Source organism: Falco cherrug, chromosome 4 (genome assembly GCF_023634085.1).
Source record: "Falco cherrug isolate bFalChe1 chromosome 4, bFalChe1.pri, whole genome shotgun sequence".
Taxonomy (NCBI): domain Eukaryota; kingdom Metazoa; phylum Chordata; class Aves; order Falconiformes; family Falconidae; genus Falco; species Falco cherrug.
Window position 1 is genome coordinate 41982516 of NC_073700.1, and position 18906 is coordinate 42001421.

Sequence of the window (18906 nt, forward strand, 5' to 3'; positions counted from 1 at the left end):
TATCCTGTCCCTCACCTTCCTACCTGCAACCTAGTTCCCAGGCTCCAGCGGCACAACTGCTCCCTATGCAAGCAGCTGCACCTACAATGGGTTCTTCTACCACAGCAAAGTTTTAAAACTACATTCCACCTGCATGAAAGTTAGTGACTGGCTTCATCACTCCAACGACTGCTTGATGAAACACATATTTAGCCTGTGCTAATTGACAGAGCACTCAGAAGTGTAGATACACATATTCCATTAAAATTAACCAAAGCGAATGTTTTCATACACACACACTTAAACACAGAAGGTGGGATGGCAGACCTAAATTGTAATGGAGAAAGTTCATATATATGTACATGTATGTATGCTTATAGATCACTGGCCCATTTAACAATTGCATTTCTATTTTTCTTCGTCCCTCCACCGTATTTCTCAACCCAATTTACATTATATCTCACCATGCCGTATGCAAGCTGTGCTTGTGGCCCTGAGACACCCCCCCCAGCATCCTCATTTCCTCAGCTGTAAAGCAAAGATAACCACCTCCTTTGCAGCAGCCTAGTGAGGACCAGCAATGGCTGTACCTCGTACCTTTGGATAGAAAACCCTGGCTGAGCTGCAGAGGTTCCTGAGGCTGATGACAGCCAGCCTCGGTTCCCTGCTCAAATCCAGAGGCAGTCTCAGTCTAGCCTGGATCATTCCACTGAGGACCTGAAAAGAGGCTTCGTGCACATCAGCTTAACAAGGGGAGGTAACACTCCCTCACTCTTCTCTGCCACTGGGCTGTGCCGTGCCTCCTCAGCCTGCATCTCGACTGCTGAGCCAGTCCTAGCACATGCCTGTGTCCCACAGCAGCACACGGGACGCAGCACACCCACTGCCAAGGTGCCTGTCCCAAGACCAAAAAACCCTCCCTGCAGCAAGTCCCATTCTGCTTTTGGTGAAAAGGAGACTGAGGCAAAGGATCTTCAAGCTCTGCATTTGTTAATTTCTCTCACAAGTAAAAGTCATACTCACCTGCCACTGGGAGGCAAGCACTTCATGAACACTATAAAACTAATCGGTTTTGACTCTCAAGCTGAAATAGTCTTATTTGTTTAACTAAAGTCTATAGGACAAGCACTACATAAATACACACATTGCACAGATCTGTTTCTTCTTACGTAGCCAAACTACTTGCAAAACAGAGAATACATAAGCAAACACATGCAACCAAACTACTTGTAAAACAGAAAACATTGCCCCTTTACCTTATGCCTTGTTAGACCTCTCCTCAGCTCAGTCTGGGCAGCAGAGCTATCCCCACTGTGAGCTGCTGCTTTAAACAGATCCGTGTGGCCTCCTGCACTGACAAACAGGTAGTCCCTATATGGTGTAATCAAATCTGTGATTGCGTGAATAGTAATAGAGCCAAAGCACACACCCACAGCTCACAGCCTCCAGAACTGCTTCAGGGACGGACAGCAGCCACTCCAATAAACACTCTGAACCCTTTGGAAACTACACGTTATACAAATCCTCCATCACATCCGCTGGGATAGCGGTTTGGAAAACATCACTAACGCTACACTTCAGACTTCTAGGAAAAGAATTCTTTTAGTCTCAAAAATGGCTTACAATACCAGTAGTCCAGCAAGTCTACTGTAGTCAACGCATCGTTCTTGGCCAACTAATGAGAAAATGGACCTACAGGGAGTTTGATCGCTTTCCCTGATTACTGTGTGTGCACAAACTAGTCTTTCTTGCTCAGCATATCCACTCTGTGTTCAGAGCCAGTTAAATGGCAAAAGGAGCTGTATTGTGTTTTACTGCCTGCAAAACCACCGCGCCAGCACAGGCACATGTGCGAGGCTGGATTTCGTGCCTACTTACACATCAACAAAACTATTTAGCACGCTGTGATTTCGAGAGCCACAGCTCCAGTGATATGCTGGAAGTGTACGGAACAGGACAGAGCTGTCCAGAATCACAGATACTGTTGCTGTTATTTAGGTCTACTGTGTTAACACTCAAAAGCCAACACAGAACAAAGCAAGGGAACAAGCACTCAGACTCTTCAGGGAAGGTAAAAATCAATTGCCAGAGTTGAAAAAAGCAGATGAATCTTGAGGCATGTTATGTTCTTCAGGTATAAAACTGAAAATCAATATAGAAGCACGTTTAATAGAAAACTGTACTAAGCATTGTGTTACAGCAGTTGCTACCCCAAAGAGTATCTACTTCAACCGCAAACACAGAGGGAATGGGACACACAAGCAGAGCAAACACTGTGTGCAGCAATGGTGGTGAGTGCCTTTATGAAAGATTACTTTGATTCAATTTATCTGTTTGGCCATGTGCTAACAGTTACGTGACTTTAAGATGTTAACATTTTCCAGATTTGCTCACTGGGAGCTGACAGCAGCCTCCCACACGCACACAGCAACACACCAGCACCACAATAGGGTACCCAGACCTACCAGCTAGCACCAGGGGCTACAGAAGTACCGAGCCTGGTGGAAGGAGCCAAGATGGGCAAACCTAGAAAACCATATGTACTGAATGCAGGGTGCAGGCAAGCAGAGGGGCACTGACAGCCAGCCCTGACAGGGACAGATGAAACCCAAAACCATCAAGCAAGATGGGTTTCTGCCTGCCACACACACCTGGAGCACAAGGCAGGCAGCCCAACTGGGAACAAGCCCCACACACATACCACAGGACACACCAAGGATGGAGATGCACCTTCCACACACCCTCTCACACAGGGCTCTCTGGAGAAGCGTTTTCATATGTCCAAGATCCACAGCCCAACACTGTACCCTGCAAGCTGGGACTCAAGTCTCTCCTGCCAAATGCAGGCAAGACTCATGCTTGCAGCCAGGAGAAAAGGGCTGCTGGGGTGCTCTTTCCTACAGCCCCAGGGGTGCAGTTCTTCCCACAAGGGTTTAACACAACACACAAAGGGCCTGTACAGAAGTGACACGAAGCTGGAACAAATCCACAACCAAGAGAGATTAGAGATCAGCAAGGAAACGAAGGCTGGGAAATAGGTAACAATGCCTTCGTTATTTTTATCTAGACCAATGTTTTGCACGAAACCTAGTGCTACACATCTAAGAAACCTCAGGTAAGCTTGCATATCTGCCTGCCTCAGAAACAAGCCACAAATGCAGAGTAAGTTGTGCCACAGCACCAGGAAAGCAGGTGCATGCACGTCTGGTGGGTTCACCCTGGTCTTCATGGCCAGGAGATCCCAAGCTGCCTGGCTCCACATGAGTGGGGTACCAGAGAGAGAGTTCAGCCTCAGGATCTGTGCCAGGGAAGAGGCAGCACTGCAGCCCAGCCACAATGAAGTGTTTTAAATTTGATTAGGATTCCAGACTCCAATTATACCAGCCTAGTGAGTGTCCAGCAAAAACACTTTTCTCCCCACAGGGATGTGATAAATGCCAAGACAGCTGTGCACACTATCTTTGTTTCTTATTTTACTCCTCTGGGAGGATTTTCAGGAGAGGTTTTTCTACATGAGTAGTCTGAGGGTGGGAAAGGTCATTGCGTGAAAAACAGGCAGTGTAGGCAGCACTATGACGATACTGTGACCCTGGGATGCTGTCGGCGGTGCTTTGCAAGATTCAGCCTGGCCTGGTTCCAGCAGTGAGTTTCTTTCCTGAAGTCCCTGCTGCTGTGGGTAAAAGACATTGCAGTGCATCTCGTATCCCCAGGGACAGAGATACGTCTTGCCTAAACCTGGTACTGGGGAAAAGTAAAAATAGTTTTTTAAAAAAATAATGTATCAGAAGACAGTGGAGCTGCACAAACATATATAAAGATACATTTCCTCCTCTAGAACCTGTGCTCCAAACATCAGTGAAAATAATTTTTAGGCCTCTGTCAGAATTCCTGGCACAGGGAAAAGCAGCCTTTCTGCATGGAAACAAAGCACATGTTTATTCAGGAACTGAGACTTGTGTAAGATCACTTTTCAGACACACTTTCCCTAACACCACAAAGCAGAAGGTGAATACAAATATTCACTCTATTTACTCTCTCCCCTACCAGTAGTAAAATGAAAAAAACACCACATGAAATACTTTGAAGTACTTTAAGAACTCCTCCTACCAGTCTCCATCACAAAGAGGTTCTATGAAAAGACTGTCATCAAATTTCATAATCCCCATTGCTAGATTTTCTCCAAATATTGGAAGAAATAGAGCTGAGTAAGTTCTCCCTTTCCTGGCTGCTGTCAGCAGAGCTCCTGGTCTGGACGTGCCACCACACAGACAGGCACTGCCCTTGCTGAGCTGGGTGAAAAAATCCAAACCATTTTTTTTACACCTCAGTAACAGGTGTAAATTTTGTAAACAGGAAATTCTTTTATGTTGCTTTTTGGCAGTTTAATTTACCCTTTTAAGTAATTGTCAAGAAGTGGCAATCATGACTGTGGTTTACTTTAATCAAATAACTGATGTAACTGAAAACAAGCAAATGCCTTTTACCAGCCTTCTAAAATCATACCACCAAACAACAATCACTGAGAAGGCAGGAGCTCAGAAAACAATATAGTCTATATCGCTAGAGTGCCTTAGTCAATTTGACCAGCCGTGCAACGTAAACAAACCAAACACTAAACAAGTACTAACATAAAACAAAAATTCCTCCCCAACTGGACAGGCAAGATTAAATGTTTATTTCCTGGACACAGAATAATACTCTTTGTCTTGGCAGTCTCTTAAATAGCAAATGGCAAAGAATTTGAAAGCTTGGGAAAAGCAGCACTCCTGGAAAAGTTTCAGGATGCAGAGTTGTGCCTGAAGGAAAACAGCGCAACTCCCCATGGCAGAGGTGCCACGACTGAAACCATCCCTCACCCTGCCCAAAACCAGCACTGAGAAGGCAAGGTGAACATCAGATGCTGGGCTGGCTACAAAACTTACTCCTTATCCCAACAGCCAACTACATAAACAGCCTTTTGGAAGGTTCACACTTTTGGAGTGGTTCACACTCCCAATTCTCAGGTTTTTTGGTTGTTTTTTTTTTAATGTTAGTCATCCAAAAGCTGCAATTGCAGCAGCCAGCTGTGCCTCCACACCAACTGGCTGCCTGTCCTCCACCATGGGACAAATACACCACTGCCAATGTGACGTGCAGCATGCTACGCGCTGCTGAGCGGGACAGTAACCCATTGCCACAGGCTCCTACAGCACTGCAGGGGAACGCCCATGACGCCAGCCACGCTCCGCTGCAGCACCATCAACACTCGACCCAGTTTGGCCAACCACCCCAGTTTTGCAGCAGTCCCTAGCACATCAGCTCTCAAGCTCCCACTCAAAGTAGCACCAACTCATACTTTGATTTCCTTCTCAGGATCAGCCTTAGCTTTTAATGCTCTGCCACTTCTGGAGCCATGCACTGCTCATGAGGCATGGAAAAGGACCAGCATGGTTTAATATTCAAGAGAAACTATCAGGTCAAGTTCTCCCTTTTCCTTTGTCCTGCACAAAGCAATCTGTGATCAGATCAGGCACAGAGCCATGGGGGTCAGGAACATGGCTGTGCATCACAGTACACACAGGCTTACTTGCTTTTTCCAGAAAACTGTAACAGAGACCTTCCCTGCAGCGATGCTCTCAGTGGAAAACCATCCCAGGATTTAACTGCCGGTTATTTTGCTATTTCTGTGCCTTCATCCCTCCACTATCTGGTCACCTTTCAAAGGGAGGCTGCAGCTCAACCCCAGTTTACGTCCCCAGAACCCATTGCTAGGTGAAATGTGTGGTCACAGGGCACCAAGCAGAATTACTGCCCAAACAGCCTGGCAAGAACTCAATGGCCAAATGCAAATTTGCTGTCCTTGAAACACCCCAGTATTTAAACATCTGTTGAGACCTTCACCCTACCTCCAGCTCCTCCCTGGAGAAATGCAGAATTAAAGGCAAGTGTCAGATGAGCCTGCAAAGCCTAACACTCACACCATGGATAACGGGTCAAAAATTTAATGTTTGTTTCCTTTAGGCTACTATTCAGTTTCCAAATTGCATTAATAATGCAGCAACCTCTTAATGCTTGTGCCATTACCCCCAAGATACTTAATCATTATTTTAAAAGTATTTCTTAGGTTACTTCATTATTTACCTATATTTTAAATTGACCTAATGAAAAAAAGCAGCTGTGCAAGAGCCCTAAACCAACAGCAAATAAAGAACCAGTAAACTTCTGAAATCAGTAAGATCGGAGGAGCCACAAATGAAACTTGATTTAACTGAGGCGGGAGGGTGTTTCCCAGGCTGGTGAAGCCCTGTCCATTAGCACAAGGTCAGGCTCCCAGGGCAGAACCCACCCCTATTTACCCGTAAGCCCTACGGCCAAGCCTGAGAAGATGTGACTTGACTCGCATGGTATTTTATGGTGTCCCTGAGGGACAGCAAACAACAGAAGCACCACTTTAATGTACTCCACAGGCCCCTGAAATGGCAGAAACAAAAGCTAAGTAAGTGTCCTTCTGCACCACACAGAGACAGAGAAAGCATCAGTTCGTTCCTCTCCTGGCCCAGATGCACTTCATAGCCGTCACCAAAGCAGGGACGGTGCTCTGAGGTGTCACCTCATGACAGAGTGGTTCCCATCTCTGCATCTTCTGTTCCTTAATGTGTTTTTTTTTTCCTTAGTAACTAGCTGGGGGGGGGGGGGGGGGGGGGAAGCATTATCTTCCACTAAAGCGATCTTGCTCATGCCTGTTTACAAACAAAAACATAGAGGCAGCTGTTCTATTCTCAGAAAGGGGAGACTGTGCAAAAAGCAAAGCTGCAAGAGGGAGAGTTCAACACCGTGTACGCAGCACTGCCTTTGTTAGCTGCGTGCACACCGTTCACCGCCTCATCCAGCGCCTTCCTGATAACATGGGTTATATCACACCAGCAATATCCACAAGCATGTCATGAAAAAGGAGAACAGGCACAAAGAAAGATCCTGAATCTGCCACCTAGCTAGCAAAGGTCGGCTCAGAGGAACAAAATTACAGAACTGAAAGAGCAGAGAGCAGCGCAAGACTATGGCTACCTCACCCAGGCGCCGAGTTACCCCTGCAGCCCCCAGAGAGCATCCAGCCAGGCAGCGATGAACAGAAACAAGCAGAGATCAGCACAGGAGGCAGAGGAAATAAAGATTACTGATCTGTCCAGGGGGCTGCCTGGGACGTGAGGAAAAGACAAGATTAGACTGAGATAGGAGGAAGTGAAACAACTGCCTCTACCCTGCCCTGAGAGAAAAGAGAAAGCAGTTAGTCAGATGAATGCTTTCTATTTTTCATTTTATCTGAACTATGCTGGGGAGTGACACATCACACAAACCCGAATCACCACTCTGCTTCTCTACGCAGCATTTCAGCCATTTCTTTTTTGCTTGGTTCTCCACATCAACCTGTTGCAAAAAGCAGGATTTGAGGTTTGTGTTTTTAAAACTGTTGTGCAGAAAAAACACCCAAACATGCCATTTCATTCCTTTTTTCCTCCTCAGAGACTGCCACCCCCCTGCTGCACACAGCACTGTTCCCAGCCCACTGCCCACCAGCCCCCAGGAGAAGGCAGCTCCCAGCCCCGGGGAAGAGATGTGATCCCCACTCGCACTGACTCGCTCCTCTCCCCTGCTCCAAGGCAGAAGTTGGGGGTTACACTTTTCAGACTCAATTCCTCTCTTTAATCTGCCAGAAACCTTCCACACAAGGGGCAGATTAACTACCAACTCTCACGACCAACATCCAGAATATTTATCAACACAGACTCGAACAGTTACAATCTCATTAAATTTTGCTAATGATGATCCTCAACAGTTTCAAGCAGGTACTATCAATCCCTGTTGAGTCTACCCCATGAGCAGTGATCAAAAAGTGGTTCCTGATAGAAACTTGAGACAAAAATAGATGAAAAGGTGAAATCGGTAACAGTTTTCTCCCTGAAGCCACTCCAGGCACAACCAGCAGGCCCCCACTGCTTCTGCACCCCACAGCCCCGCAGTGAAATGGAAGTAGAGGAAGAATTTTACTTTTGCCACAGCCAGGCTTAGCACCAAGAACAACCGTGGCCATCTGCTGCTGGTCCTATCACCCAGAAATAACCCCCCACACCACACTGCAGGTAGTGCAACACCAACAAAGTCTGGCAATTTGCTGTAAGGGAGCTTTACTAGCAGTAGATATGTTTATATTCATGGTGCATTTAGTTCTTAAGTGCATATAAAGACTGGATTCACCAAAAGTACACCACTACCCAAAGAACAACAGTCAGAACACCAAAGTCAGCATTGCCTGGCTACTTTCAAATTACCTGTATTGCAAATATTTCTGCGCTCACATGCATGCAAGTAAAAGAGGGAACGATACTGGTCAAAATATTTACAACCATGGGCAAACCACAGTGACAGCTCAGGGCAGCGGCAACAGTAGTTGTAGCCAGAAGCAGGTGCTCAAGACACGGGGGCACAGAGAGGCAGAACAATCACACGGTTGGTCATGTCACACGTGGGTGTCATGACACGCAGGGCTGCAGGATGAGCTCCAGCCTCAGCTCTACCCGTGCAGAGGGCCACTCACAAGAAACATGTTTTCTCTCCTTTTACACCCCCACGTAGCATGTGAAAATATACTCATTGCCAGAGAATAGTCACATCTTTCCCATGTTTTCTTTGGCGTGCACAATTTTTTTCTGTAAATACACAGACTTCATGTATGCACACTTTAAAAAAAAACCTTACTACATATTAGTTAAGCCTCTTTAGATTTAACAAGATACTAAGCTGCATTTGTGAAAGTGCAAGCTGTCTGCAGCTACATTCACGGGCCTTGCTATCTTTCATTATTAATAATCAACAGAAGGAAAGAAAACACGCTCGCCAAACATAATATAATAACCAGACAATGAAGATTAAGCACAGCACTCAAAAAACCCCATTCTCAACCTTACAGAAAATAACGATCAGAAGGGTCATGTCAAAGCAGCCTTAACATTTTCTCAGGCTCTCCAAGAAATCAAATTTGGCACCACTAAAGGTTTTGCAAACATTTCCCAGAAGTAGCTCTACAATTCCAGCAAAAACAGTGTCAGAAAGGAACTTCAAATCCCCTCCTTAGAAACCAAATTCACAGGCAGAGATCCAAAAATTAAGCTCGGAGGCTTCTCTATAGGGGCAAGAAGCAACATGCATACACATCCAACATGCAAAGAGAACACGAAATAAGGGGTGTTTTCCCCAGCCCTAACGAACAGAGGTGCTGACTGTAAGAGCAAACCGTTCGTGCCGCGGCAACACTCTCTAGCAAGGCTCCAAGTTCTGAAGCATCCCTCTAAGAAACCAGTGCCGTTACACCTTCACCTCCCTAGCGCAAGCTCTTATTTAGCATGCTTTGTCTTTCTCATGCTTTATAAAAAAAGCAGTTCTGAGCGCAACAGTGACACTGCCCCAGTTCCTAAGTGCAACAAAACCTCACAAGGAAGTGTTAAAAAGAGAGAGAGAGAGAGAGAGAAAAGAAAGAAAGAAAGAAAGCAAATTAGCCCAAATATCTTCAGCGAAATCATCCACCGCAGTGGAGGGGGCGAGTAGATCAGGACGCGCCCCGCCCCGGCTGTGGAGCCCCGGGAAGGGCAGCCCGGGCCGGTCCCGCCGCACTCCCGGCGCTGCGCGACAGGCCCCTCCGCCCTCGCCCCGGCTCGGGAGCGCGGCGCGCAGGGAGCGCGGCGCGCAGGGAGCGCGGCGCGCAGGGAGCGCGGCGCGCAGGGAGCGCGGCGCGCAGGGAGCGCGGCGCGCAGGGAGCGCGGCGCGCAGGGAGCGCGGCGCGCAGGGAGCGCGGCGCGCAGGGAGCGCGGCGCGCAGGGAGCGGCCGGCCCCGCTCACCTCGGGCGCAGGGGCGCAGGGCCGCGGCGGGCCGGGTGGCGGGCGGCGCTGGCGGGGCTGCGGCGCGCCCCGCGCTATAAGGCGGGTGGGCCGGGCCCCCGCCCCGCTCCGCCCCGCCCCGCCCTCGGCCCCGCCGCCCCGGCCCCCTGCCTCGGGCACGGGCCCCGCAGAGGTTCGCTTTCGCCGCCAGCCTCGCCGCGGGCCGGGCCCAGGGCTCCCCGCCCGGTGCCGGCCGCCTAGGTCCCCGCACCCGGCCCCCGGCCAGTTCGCCAGGGAACCGCGTTACAACAGCCAAGTGGAAGTGCTGCTACAGAAGGGATGCCATGGCCGGAGAGCTCAGCGAAACCGGCTGAAGTTACAGAAGAAGAATCCCGGTAAATTTTCGTGACTTTGCAAAGAGGAAGGGTGAGGTGATGAGGAAGCCCACGCGTGTGCTCCATGGTCCGTCAGCTGCATGTGTGCAGCACCTCCTGCACAGCCAGAGCTGCCACAGCCGGGCCTGGAGGGGAAGCTGCAGCAGGACAACTGATGAGACGGTACAGGACAGAGATGAGGACAAACAGTTCATTGTCACAGACTTACCAGCAACACAAGAATCACTGAAGGACTTTCCGGCAGAGAGAGCTGTCCTCACCCAGCATCCAGTCACCAGAGTTCTAGTGATGTTTTCATTTGTGTGCAACTGGCCTAGCTGATAATAAAACACAGCATTTTAGAACGTGGTTTTAAAAAGATAGCTTAGGCACTGAATTCTTTCTGGTTCTTTTTCACTTACAGGTAAGAGACAAAGCACTTCCTCGTCTCATTACAAAGGTAAGATTTATAGCTGATGAAAGTACACACTCTTTCAGCCAACCATAATCACGTAAGAAACAGCAGCATGCAACTTCTGGTAAAACTGCCACAAACAGGTTTTAGCAGGGCTCTTTTTCAAGAGGAAAAATAAACAGAAGTCCTGTAACATGCAGTGTTTGATCTGAGACAGCGGATCTGCAAGAGGTTGCACAATATGAAGTAACCAGCTTCCTGTGTCCACCACATGGTCATCTTCCCAAATATCTTACCTCTGCCCAGTTCTGTTCTGCACAAGATCTTACCCCTTTGTAAGATACCTAGTAATAGGACTGATGACTTCTCTTTCATGAGGTTTATTCCTGGATATCTTTTCTGGTTTGCTTTGTGTGGCAAAACTGACTGATTTTTTTGAGGTGGAGGAGGATAAAGGGAAATCACTACATAAGTAAGCACTGTTCAGAGCTATCTCCCCAGTCATATGGTCTGGGATTACAGCTGTGCTTTCCTCAAAAGCTCAGCAGTCGTGAGTCATCCCTCTTGCTCTCCCCTCTCCCTCCCCTCCTCTTTACAGACAGACATGCACAGCCTGTGGGAGATACACGTCCACAGCCATGAGGTTGGTTTTCAGCACTGGATTGTGGGCTTGGAGGATGCTCCACGTGAGTGTGTGTGTATGCCCAGCTATCACAGTTAGGAAATGTGATTTAGCCTGGTGCTTTTTTCATCAGCTGCTGGAAACAAGAGATGTTCCTGCTTCCCCCAAACTCCAAGTTGTCTCCCTCCCCTTCTCCTTTCCCTCGGTACAATTACTACCAGTTAATCATCTTCAGCACACGTGCCTACCTTGCTCTTCCTGTCCCTGGTGTGGGGTGACTGGCAGCAGGGCGGCGTCAGCTCTTTCCCAGGACAAAGGCAGGGCTGGGAATCTTCCCCAAGGCCACCGCTGTTGGGCCAGGCCAGCAAGGGGCACCTCACAGTTAGGAGCAGGACAGGAGGAGGTCCAGAGCTGTGGGGCTTCCTGCCTCTCTCCTTGCCTGTTGGCTGGTCTGTTGCTTGCTCAGACACAGCTCTGGGCTGTTGCAGGGACTGAGCACTTCCCTCAGCAGTCCTGACAGGGAAAAAACAGAAGGATTTCTTGATAGCATAGCATCATTGTACCGCTTTTCATTCATTTAAAGTATTCAAAGTGCAATTACTCCACAATTTGAGTCAAAGATATGAGTGTGTAGGGGGGAAATGTGTCAGCTAATGTGATTCATTACTAACGGTGGGTGATACACATCCCTGCGCAGCAGCAAGCATGAGGTGGCTTGAGCAGCTCTTAAATGATTATATGGGTGCTGGTACTCAACATAGGGTGAATACTGTCCACATCTATTAGAAAGGTATGAATTAGTCTAGAATAGCCTTACACATTGCAAAGACAATCCTGATTTCCAGTTCCAACTTCTGGACTAGTTTTTGGAACTGTCTAAAAGATGTGGTTGGCACAAGCACAAAGAGTGTAGGCTGGACATGAATGAACTGTGCCTGGAAATTAGAAGCAGGCTCTTAATGATTGGAGCAAATAGATTGTAGCAGAGAATAATAGGAGGAAAAATACCCTTAACTCCTTGAATGTGTGCCACATTAAGTATACATCAGTCCAGAGTACTCCATTGCACTGTATGTTCTCATGTCCAGTCGCAATGCTGGCTGGAAATAGAGCAATGCCACACCAATGTGCCAAACTCAAAGCATGAGATCCATCTTTCACTTAAAGCTGTTACTATACAACAGGATAAAGTAATTCCATTTTACAAGATCAATTTTTTCGTAACGGGTATCTGACAAGTTATTGTGTGCTCTCACTATCTTAATCATCTGTAATTCTGAATCATGCTTCAGATGAGTTCTGTTCAGTTTGCAAAGCGTAGGAATTGAGAACATCTTTGCTGTTCTCAGATAAATCATAGTAGCAAGACCAGGCAAAAAAAAAAATGGTCATGTAGTAACAAATCTCCCTCTGTGGTTAGGCTTTAGAATTCAGGTTGTAATCACCTCCCATTTTGTACTCTTGGAAGGTGTACCGAAACTGTACTGCACAAGTGTTGCTTAACTTGGCCAGTTGGCTAGTGAAATAGTGAGAGCCGGCATGAGCTGGCCTTTAGCAGACTTACCTAGTTATGCTCATTCTTTCTTTTCTTATACTGAAACAGTTCCAGGTTCTTCCTCCCATGGTTTGCATGTAGGTGAAGTTTAGTTGGCTTTATTAGGAAGCAAGGGACTTCATACCAGTGCAGGAGCCATCAGTGAACAAACAGTTTGGCAGGAGGCATAATCCATCTATTTGCTGCAGATCATTTTTTCTCATAGCTATCAAGTCTTCAGGTTCCATTCCTTCTAAGGAAAGATTATGTTTATCATGAGCAGAGGAATCTTTTCATACGTGAAATCAAACAGAAGCTGCACAGCTACCAAATATTTTAGGGTCAGAAGGGTTGTCTGCCCATTGGTCCTGAGGCAGTCACCTAATAATGCAGCTCTCAAACCTGTTCTTTCAGATCACTTGTCTTCACACTCAAAAGGATACAGTTTTTTACTTCAGGAAAAATAATATATATGAATTGTGCTAAAGTAGAAACACAGAAAAGCTGAGCTTTTCAGCAAGGTAAGCTCTAGGGAAATTGTGGTGTTTTAAGACCAGTATGTCTTGTCTTCCCTGTGTATTTTACAAGCAATAGGTGTCCTTAAAATAACCCAAACCTCATTCTAGCAGGAAAACAAGGCCTTAAGGAACTGTTGACTCTGCCATTTGCTTTTTGTTTTATACATACTGACTACCTGTCAGAAATAAAATATTCTGCCCTGCTTCCTCTTCAGTTAGTATCTTCTATCCCTTACTCCTGTTGTTTATATTTACTCTCAATCATTATCATAAGTTGCCTAGCTGGCCACTCTGCCTGCTGTGCTGCTCCATGGAGACTCACATCCTCAAGCCGCCTCAGGCTCTGCCCTCCCTGAAAGCTTCACCTATACCTCCAGCTGATGCTGTAGCAGACTCAGCATTGCATTCATCATCAGGCCTCTTTGCTATGAACTTGCCACAAGAAGTCAAGAAGCCAGCTTGATTTCTGTTCTTTACAGGGATCCAAATGTGAGCTTCTGCCAGGTTTTGCATTATGCATGCTGGAGGGTCAGGTCAGGAACTGATAAGCAAAGGGCATTAACATTTGAAGACAAGATGCAGCATCCCAGCTGAAGTTTCCTTTCTAAGGTACAGTGTATTAAGCAGTTAATCCACAAGAGTGATGAAGGGCACAAAGCAATCATTAAGCACTAAATAGTGGTGATCCTTCTGAGTATACAAACTACAGTATGTCACTAGGGACACTAACATTTATGCCTCAATAGTATATAGCATTGAATTAGGAAACTACTTTTTGGAACACAAAATATAAAAGCAGCTTTTATATAAAAAACAAACACATTACTATTGTTTTTATACAGATTTCCAATTTTAAACTGGAACAGAGATCAAACTGACTCATATTTTAGTAGTTCTGACAGATGTCACAATCAAAAGATGGCTGCTAGTTAACCAGTCACACTATTAAGCCAGTTTTTGAAAAATGTAGCATATATATCATGTTATCTGCAGTCATTTAAATACATTTGTTTTACCACACACTGAATGATAATATTTGTAATTCAGAACGATGAATAATGATTATAATTATCACATAATTCTTAATGATGACATGCTGATAATTATAGAAAAAAAAACCAAAACAACCCAAAATGGAAGCTATGCTCTGTCCAAATGAACACATAGCAAAATCTTCATCGTGAAAAAGAGTCTCAGAACAGTCCTATGACACAGGTCAGCTGGGTTGTTTTTATGACCTGCATTGATAGATGGTAACTGCCTGGAGGAAAACCACAAACACAAAGTGTGTAAATAGCAGCATCACTTGAACATAGGATACCTGCAGCTGTTAGGGCTGAAACACAAAGGCTGGCAATTTTCACGGACAGCTTATGGCAAGATGTTTCTCATTCCCTCAATATCTGGCCATGTTCAGAATATGCATGATTCTCTTTCCCCAGTTCGCCTGTTCTGTTTAGATCCCAAATTGCACACAGCGGTCATGTCTGTCCTTAAACTTTACAGCCTGCAAAGAGCTCTGTATTATCAGTTGATTCTTTGTGACAGCAGTGATTAAACTGGTATAAATATCTTTACACCAGTGCGATAGTTGTGATTAAACTGGTGTAAATATCTTTACATCCGTAGGGCCAAGACTAATCTCTCTTTTGGAAAAAGACTGGCTCTTACTAGCAGTATTAATTGACTGGACAGCCAAATTCTTCCAAAACACCTGTAAATGCAACATCCTGCGCAACAAGGAAAAACTGTCAAGTGGCATTTTTTTCTTGAAAAAAGGATTAGATAAAACTTCCCATAGTGCTAGAATTGTTAACTGAAAGAAAATAGAGATGGTAAAGAATACGATGGAGAGATATCAGTACAAGACTCGAATGTCCTAGCATCTAGAGGATTCTCTGTACTGCATCGAGAAGTTGTGGCAGAAACTGCATTCACAGTCCATGTAACGAGACTGTTATTTCCTGTGTTTGCAGTCAAGGTGATATATGGGTTAGAATATTTGTGTTTGTTTCATTTTGGGCATTGATCCCATCAGCATTTTCACTCCCACGCCAGGAAGAGAAAAAAGCATTCTCCCAGATACATTTCTTAATGTATCTTAACATCTTCCAATCTACAAGACACAATTAAAGGCACAGTCCTTGTCTGCATCTCTGTCCTCATTTTTTCTTAAAAACATTGGATACAAAATCTCACATACACATTACCTTAAGTCTTCTGAAAACTAACAGTGGCAAGTTAGATCTGACAAAACAAGATTGTTTTCAGAGGTTAGCAAGCCTGCCACTCTTGAAAGCCTGCCAGGTTTAAATATTTAATGATCAGACATGGCATTCATCTTCCTAATCAATTCTTTTTTTTAGATACAAGCCTGAAGAGTCTCAGAAAGTGCTATCAGGCAGTACTGAGACCTGCAGAGGCTTCTCACACCAAAAAGTCAATAGCTACACTTGCTGGGAAATGAATAGGGGAGGCAGAATTCTCTGCCCTGTTCCATTAGAGGGACATTCAAGCCATAAAAGGGGTAGACTACCTTGAAATAAATTGGCTTTTATAAAGCATTTTCTTTATATCTTTCATGTTGGTGGCATTTTTTTCACTTAGAATTAAATGAAATTGAAACTTTTACAAAGTTGAAATAGGCAAAATCCTTTCTTGGAATGCAGTAGACAGGTATAAGTTCTACACGTGCAGAAGAACATCTAATAGATGTCTGCTTACAGACCTGGCATGTACAAACCATGCACTGGGTGCATGTAACAGTAGGCAAGGGGGCTGGGTTTGGCCAGACAGTAGGTTACACCATTTGTTTTAGAACCACATGGAGTATGCGTGGGCATAAAGTGTGTCACATAAAGTGACAGAAAGTCAGAAAAGTATGTCTGAAGTCACTTTTTGAAAAGAACTTAAGTACTTTCAGCCAAATGCTCCTCCTTCTCTGATTGGAGTTCCTAATCCTCCCTCCCTTCAGGAGCCAAATATTTATCTGATTCCTCTCTGCAAAACAATAGCCACTGGAGGGTTGGTGCTTTTCCCCTTATATAGTAGCTGAAGGGACAGGACACTCAAGCCAAACTTGGGAACCTCTGACTAAGGTGAGTCCCAGGGGAGAGAAGACTGTTCTTCAGTGTCTCTCAACTGGTTTCTGTTGGCCCAAATAGACTGTACAAGGCATCTAAAGGGGGTCTTGAGTACTGGACTCTTCTCATCCAGAAGATTCCCCTCATCAATAGGTGATATATAATTCCTTCACAACTGGATTAATAAAAATTGGATTTTTCTTACCAAAGAAAAAATTTCTTACCTTTCTCCAAAAGGAACTGCATGAACGAAGAGCTGCAAGACTGAAGACCACATAGATCCATAAGAGATACACATGTGAAATGTAGACTCAAATCCATTCAGACAGAAGAATGGACTAAATTCCATCTCTGCCATATCTTTCGGTGAAGTGTTGAGTTTTATGACATCTTTTATTGCAGAGAATAGTTCCTAGGAAATTATTTTGCTCTCACTGAAGCCAATAATGAAATTTCCATTGTCTCCCAATGAGATCTGAGCAAGGCTCATAATGCATTCAACAGCTAGAGAAAAAAATCATGAGGATGGCAACGTTAACACAGAATAGTGCTCTCTATCCTTGCATTTCTCTTATGAGCCCCATGGATATAAGTTGAACTGTGATAGCTCATTAGCACAGCTTTGCTTTGGGCCCAGCGTTTTATACTCTGCATTTGACACTTAGGTCATGATGCAAATACTCATGCCTAAACAATAGAAGGGATTCATTCCATGATGACTCAAAGGACATAAAAAATTGGTTTCAAAGAGATTCAGCAAGAATTCTGGTTTGCAGAAAGAGGGGAATGACATATAAAAGGATAAAACCCTCTCCTTACAGAGCAACAGGATTGATCTGGCTTATTATACCTACCCAATAAATAGTGGTGCTGTTGTTTTTTTAACTTCAGCTTGTCCTTATGAAAGAAGATTGTTTATGCTTTCCACAGTGTTAACAGGTTCTTTTTATGGCACTTCATAATTCTCTGCTGCACAACAGAATAAGACTAGGAAAAAAAACATAGCTGTGCTTTATTTCAAAGTGCTATACAATAAAGACTATTGTACAGACCTTTGGGTCAAGTCCAGGATAATGACAAACTGATGTCATCTTCTTGCAAGGAGATGAATAGGATGAGTTAATAAAGGTGAACATGCTTAAATATGATTGTACAGTTCTCAGAGAGTGCTTTTATAGATCAGGTGCCTGATAAGAAAATAGATATTAGTTTATTGGGATGGAAAATGCATGGGGCCATTAGCAGTCATGTTCTTGTATAACTGCATACTTCTCCATTTAAACTGTCGCTGTATCCACCTTGGAGAAAACCCTCCCAATCATTTATAAAGAGGGTCCCAATACAACAAACCATGTAAGCTTGTAAGTTAGTTGAATCCATGGGAGTACTACACTGCACAGGTACTGCGCTGGGTGGATAGGGATATGCTCATTTTCTGTGCTTTATATCAGCAGAAACATTCACATAGGGTACAAAAAATGTAAACAATCCTTGATGCAAAGAATCAATGTACTTTCTGCAAGTCTGTGTACAAGATAAGACCAAATGCTGACAAAGAACTCAACAAGTAGAAAATGGAATAAAAAGCACTCACCTAATTTTGAATCTTCATCAGGAGATCAAATATTGGAAAAACTGCTCAAAAATGGGAGGGTGGGAGGTGCATCAAGGACAAGTCAAAATCTCCTGTGCAAATCTGAAGGAGAAAGGGAGTAAATGTTGCATTAAGTAAATAAATAAGATGTAAAATTTTCAGGCAGTGCAATCTCCATTAGATGGAATGTGTATTGAGAGTGCTCCGTGGTCATTAGTGGGGGAAGGATCTAGAACAACTGTGAGTGTGCTATAGCTCATCCAGGAAACTAATCAGTTACTTGAATTGGTGCCTGCTACAGTCAGTACTTGCTAAGTTTCACTGTGTTATTGTGACCTTGTTTCTGCAGAAGCTATTACAGCAGCAATAAGGTACTAGAGTATTTTGCAGCAGAGCAGGCTGGTTACAGTTATTCTCGGCTCTGATTAGCCAGAAAGGCCCTTGCAGTGATGTTTAACATACCACATTTCCCAACAATGACCATGATCTCAATATCAAGAGGAAATAATTTCCAACCCTTTTGTTTCCAACAGAAAAAGCAAACAGGAAATACTCAGCTACCTTGCTCCCAGTCCTTTCCCATCCACTTCACCGCTTCCTGCCTATGTCTATTTTGGGAGAGAACAGTGTAAAGAAAAGGCTTCTTCAAAAGTTCACACAGGCAGCTTGAGCCTTCAGTATCTCACTCACTTCTCCCTCCTCCTACCATCATGGTGGAGGAAAGGGCAGGAGCAAAAGGAGGATTAAAACAGGAGTGTTAACAACATCTGCTTCTTTTACTGATCGCCTTTCCTTTCTTTTAACTAAGGGCAATTTTTCATGGCACCAAGAAATAGTTCATGAATATTCTCTCTGTAGCGACAGCCTGGGATCCTTTGACAGTGGGAACTGGGCATGCATGGGCAGGCATCACAGTATTAGTTTTTTATACTCTTTAA

The 18906-nt window shown here is 44.9% G+C and overlaps 1 protein-coding gene across 3 annotated transcripts in view; it reads right to left on the bottom strand.

Moving 5' to 3' along the window:
• CARHSP1 (calcium regulated heat stable protein 1) overlaps positions 1-18135 on the bottom strand; it is a 46188-nt gene extending 28053 nt beyond the window's left edge. Inside the window, exons 1-6 of one of the 3 annotated variants that reach the window (XM_055710109.1) lie at positions 17969-18135; positions 17229-17361; positions 16599-16878; positions 12804-13026; positions 11488-11752; positions 10432-10540 (exon numbers count right to left, since the gene is read on the bottom strand). In XM_055710109.1, coding sequence (XP_055566084.1) covers positions 10432-10540; positions 11488-11752; positions 12804-12871 — 442 coding nt within the window. In that variant the 5' untranslated portion in view covers positions 12872-13026; positions 16599-16878; positions 17229-17361; positions 17969-18135. Of the gene's footprint in view, positions 1-9849; positions 9992-10431; positions 10541-11487; positions 11753-12803; positions 13027-16598; positions 16879-17228; positions 17362-17968 lie in introns of those variants that run through there. The other 2 variants (XM_055710108.1, XM_055710110.1) reach the window with 2 other exon arrangements.
• Positions 18136-18906: the final 771 nt, after the last annotated feature.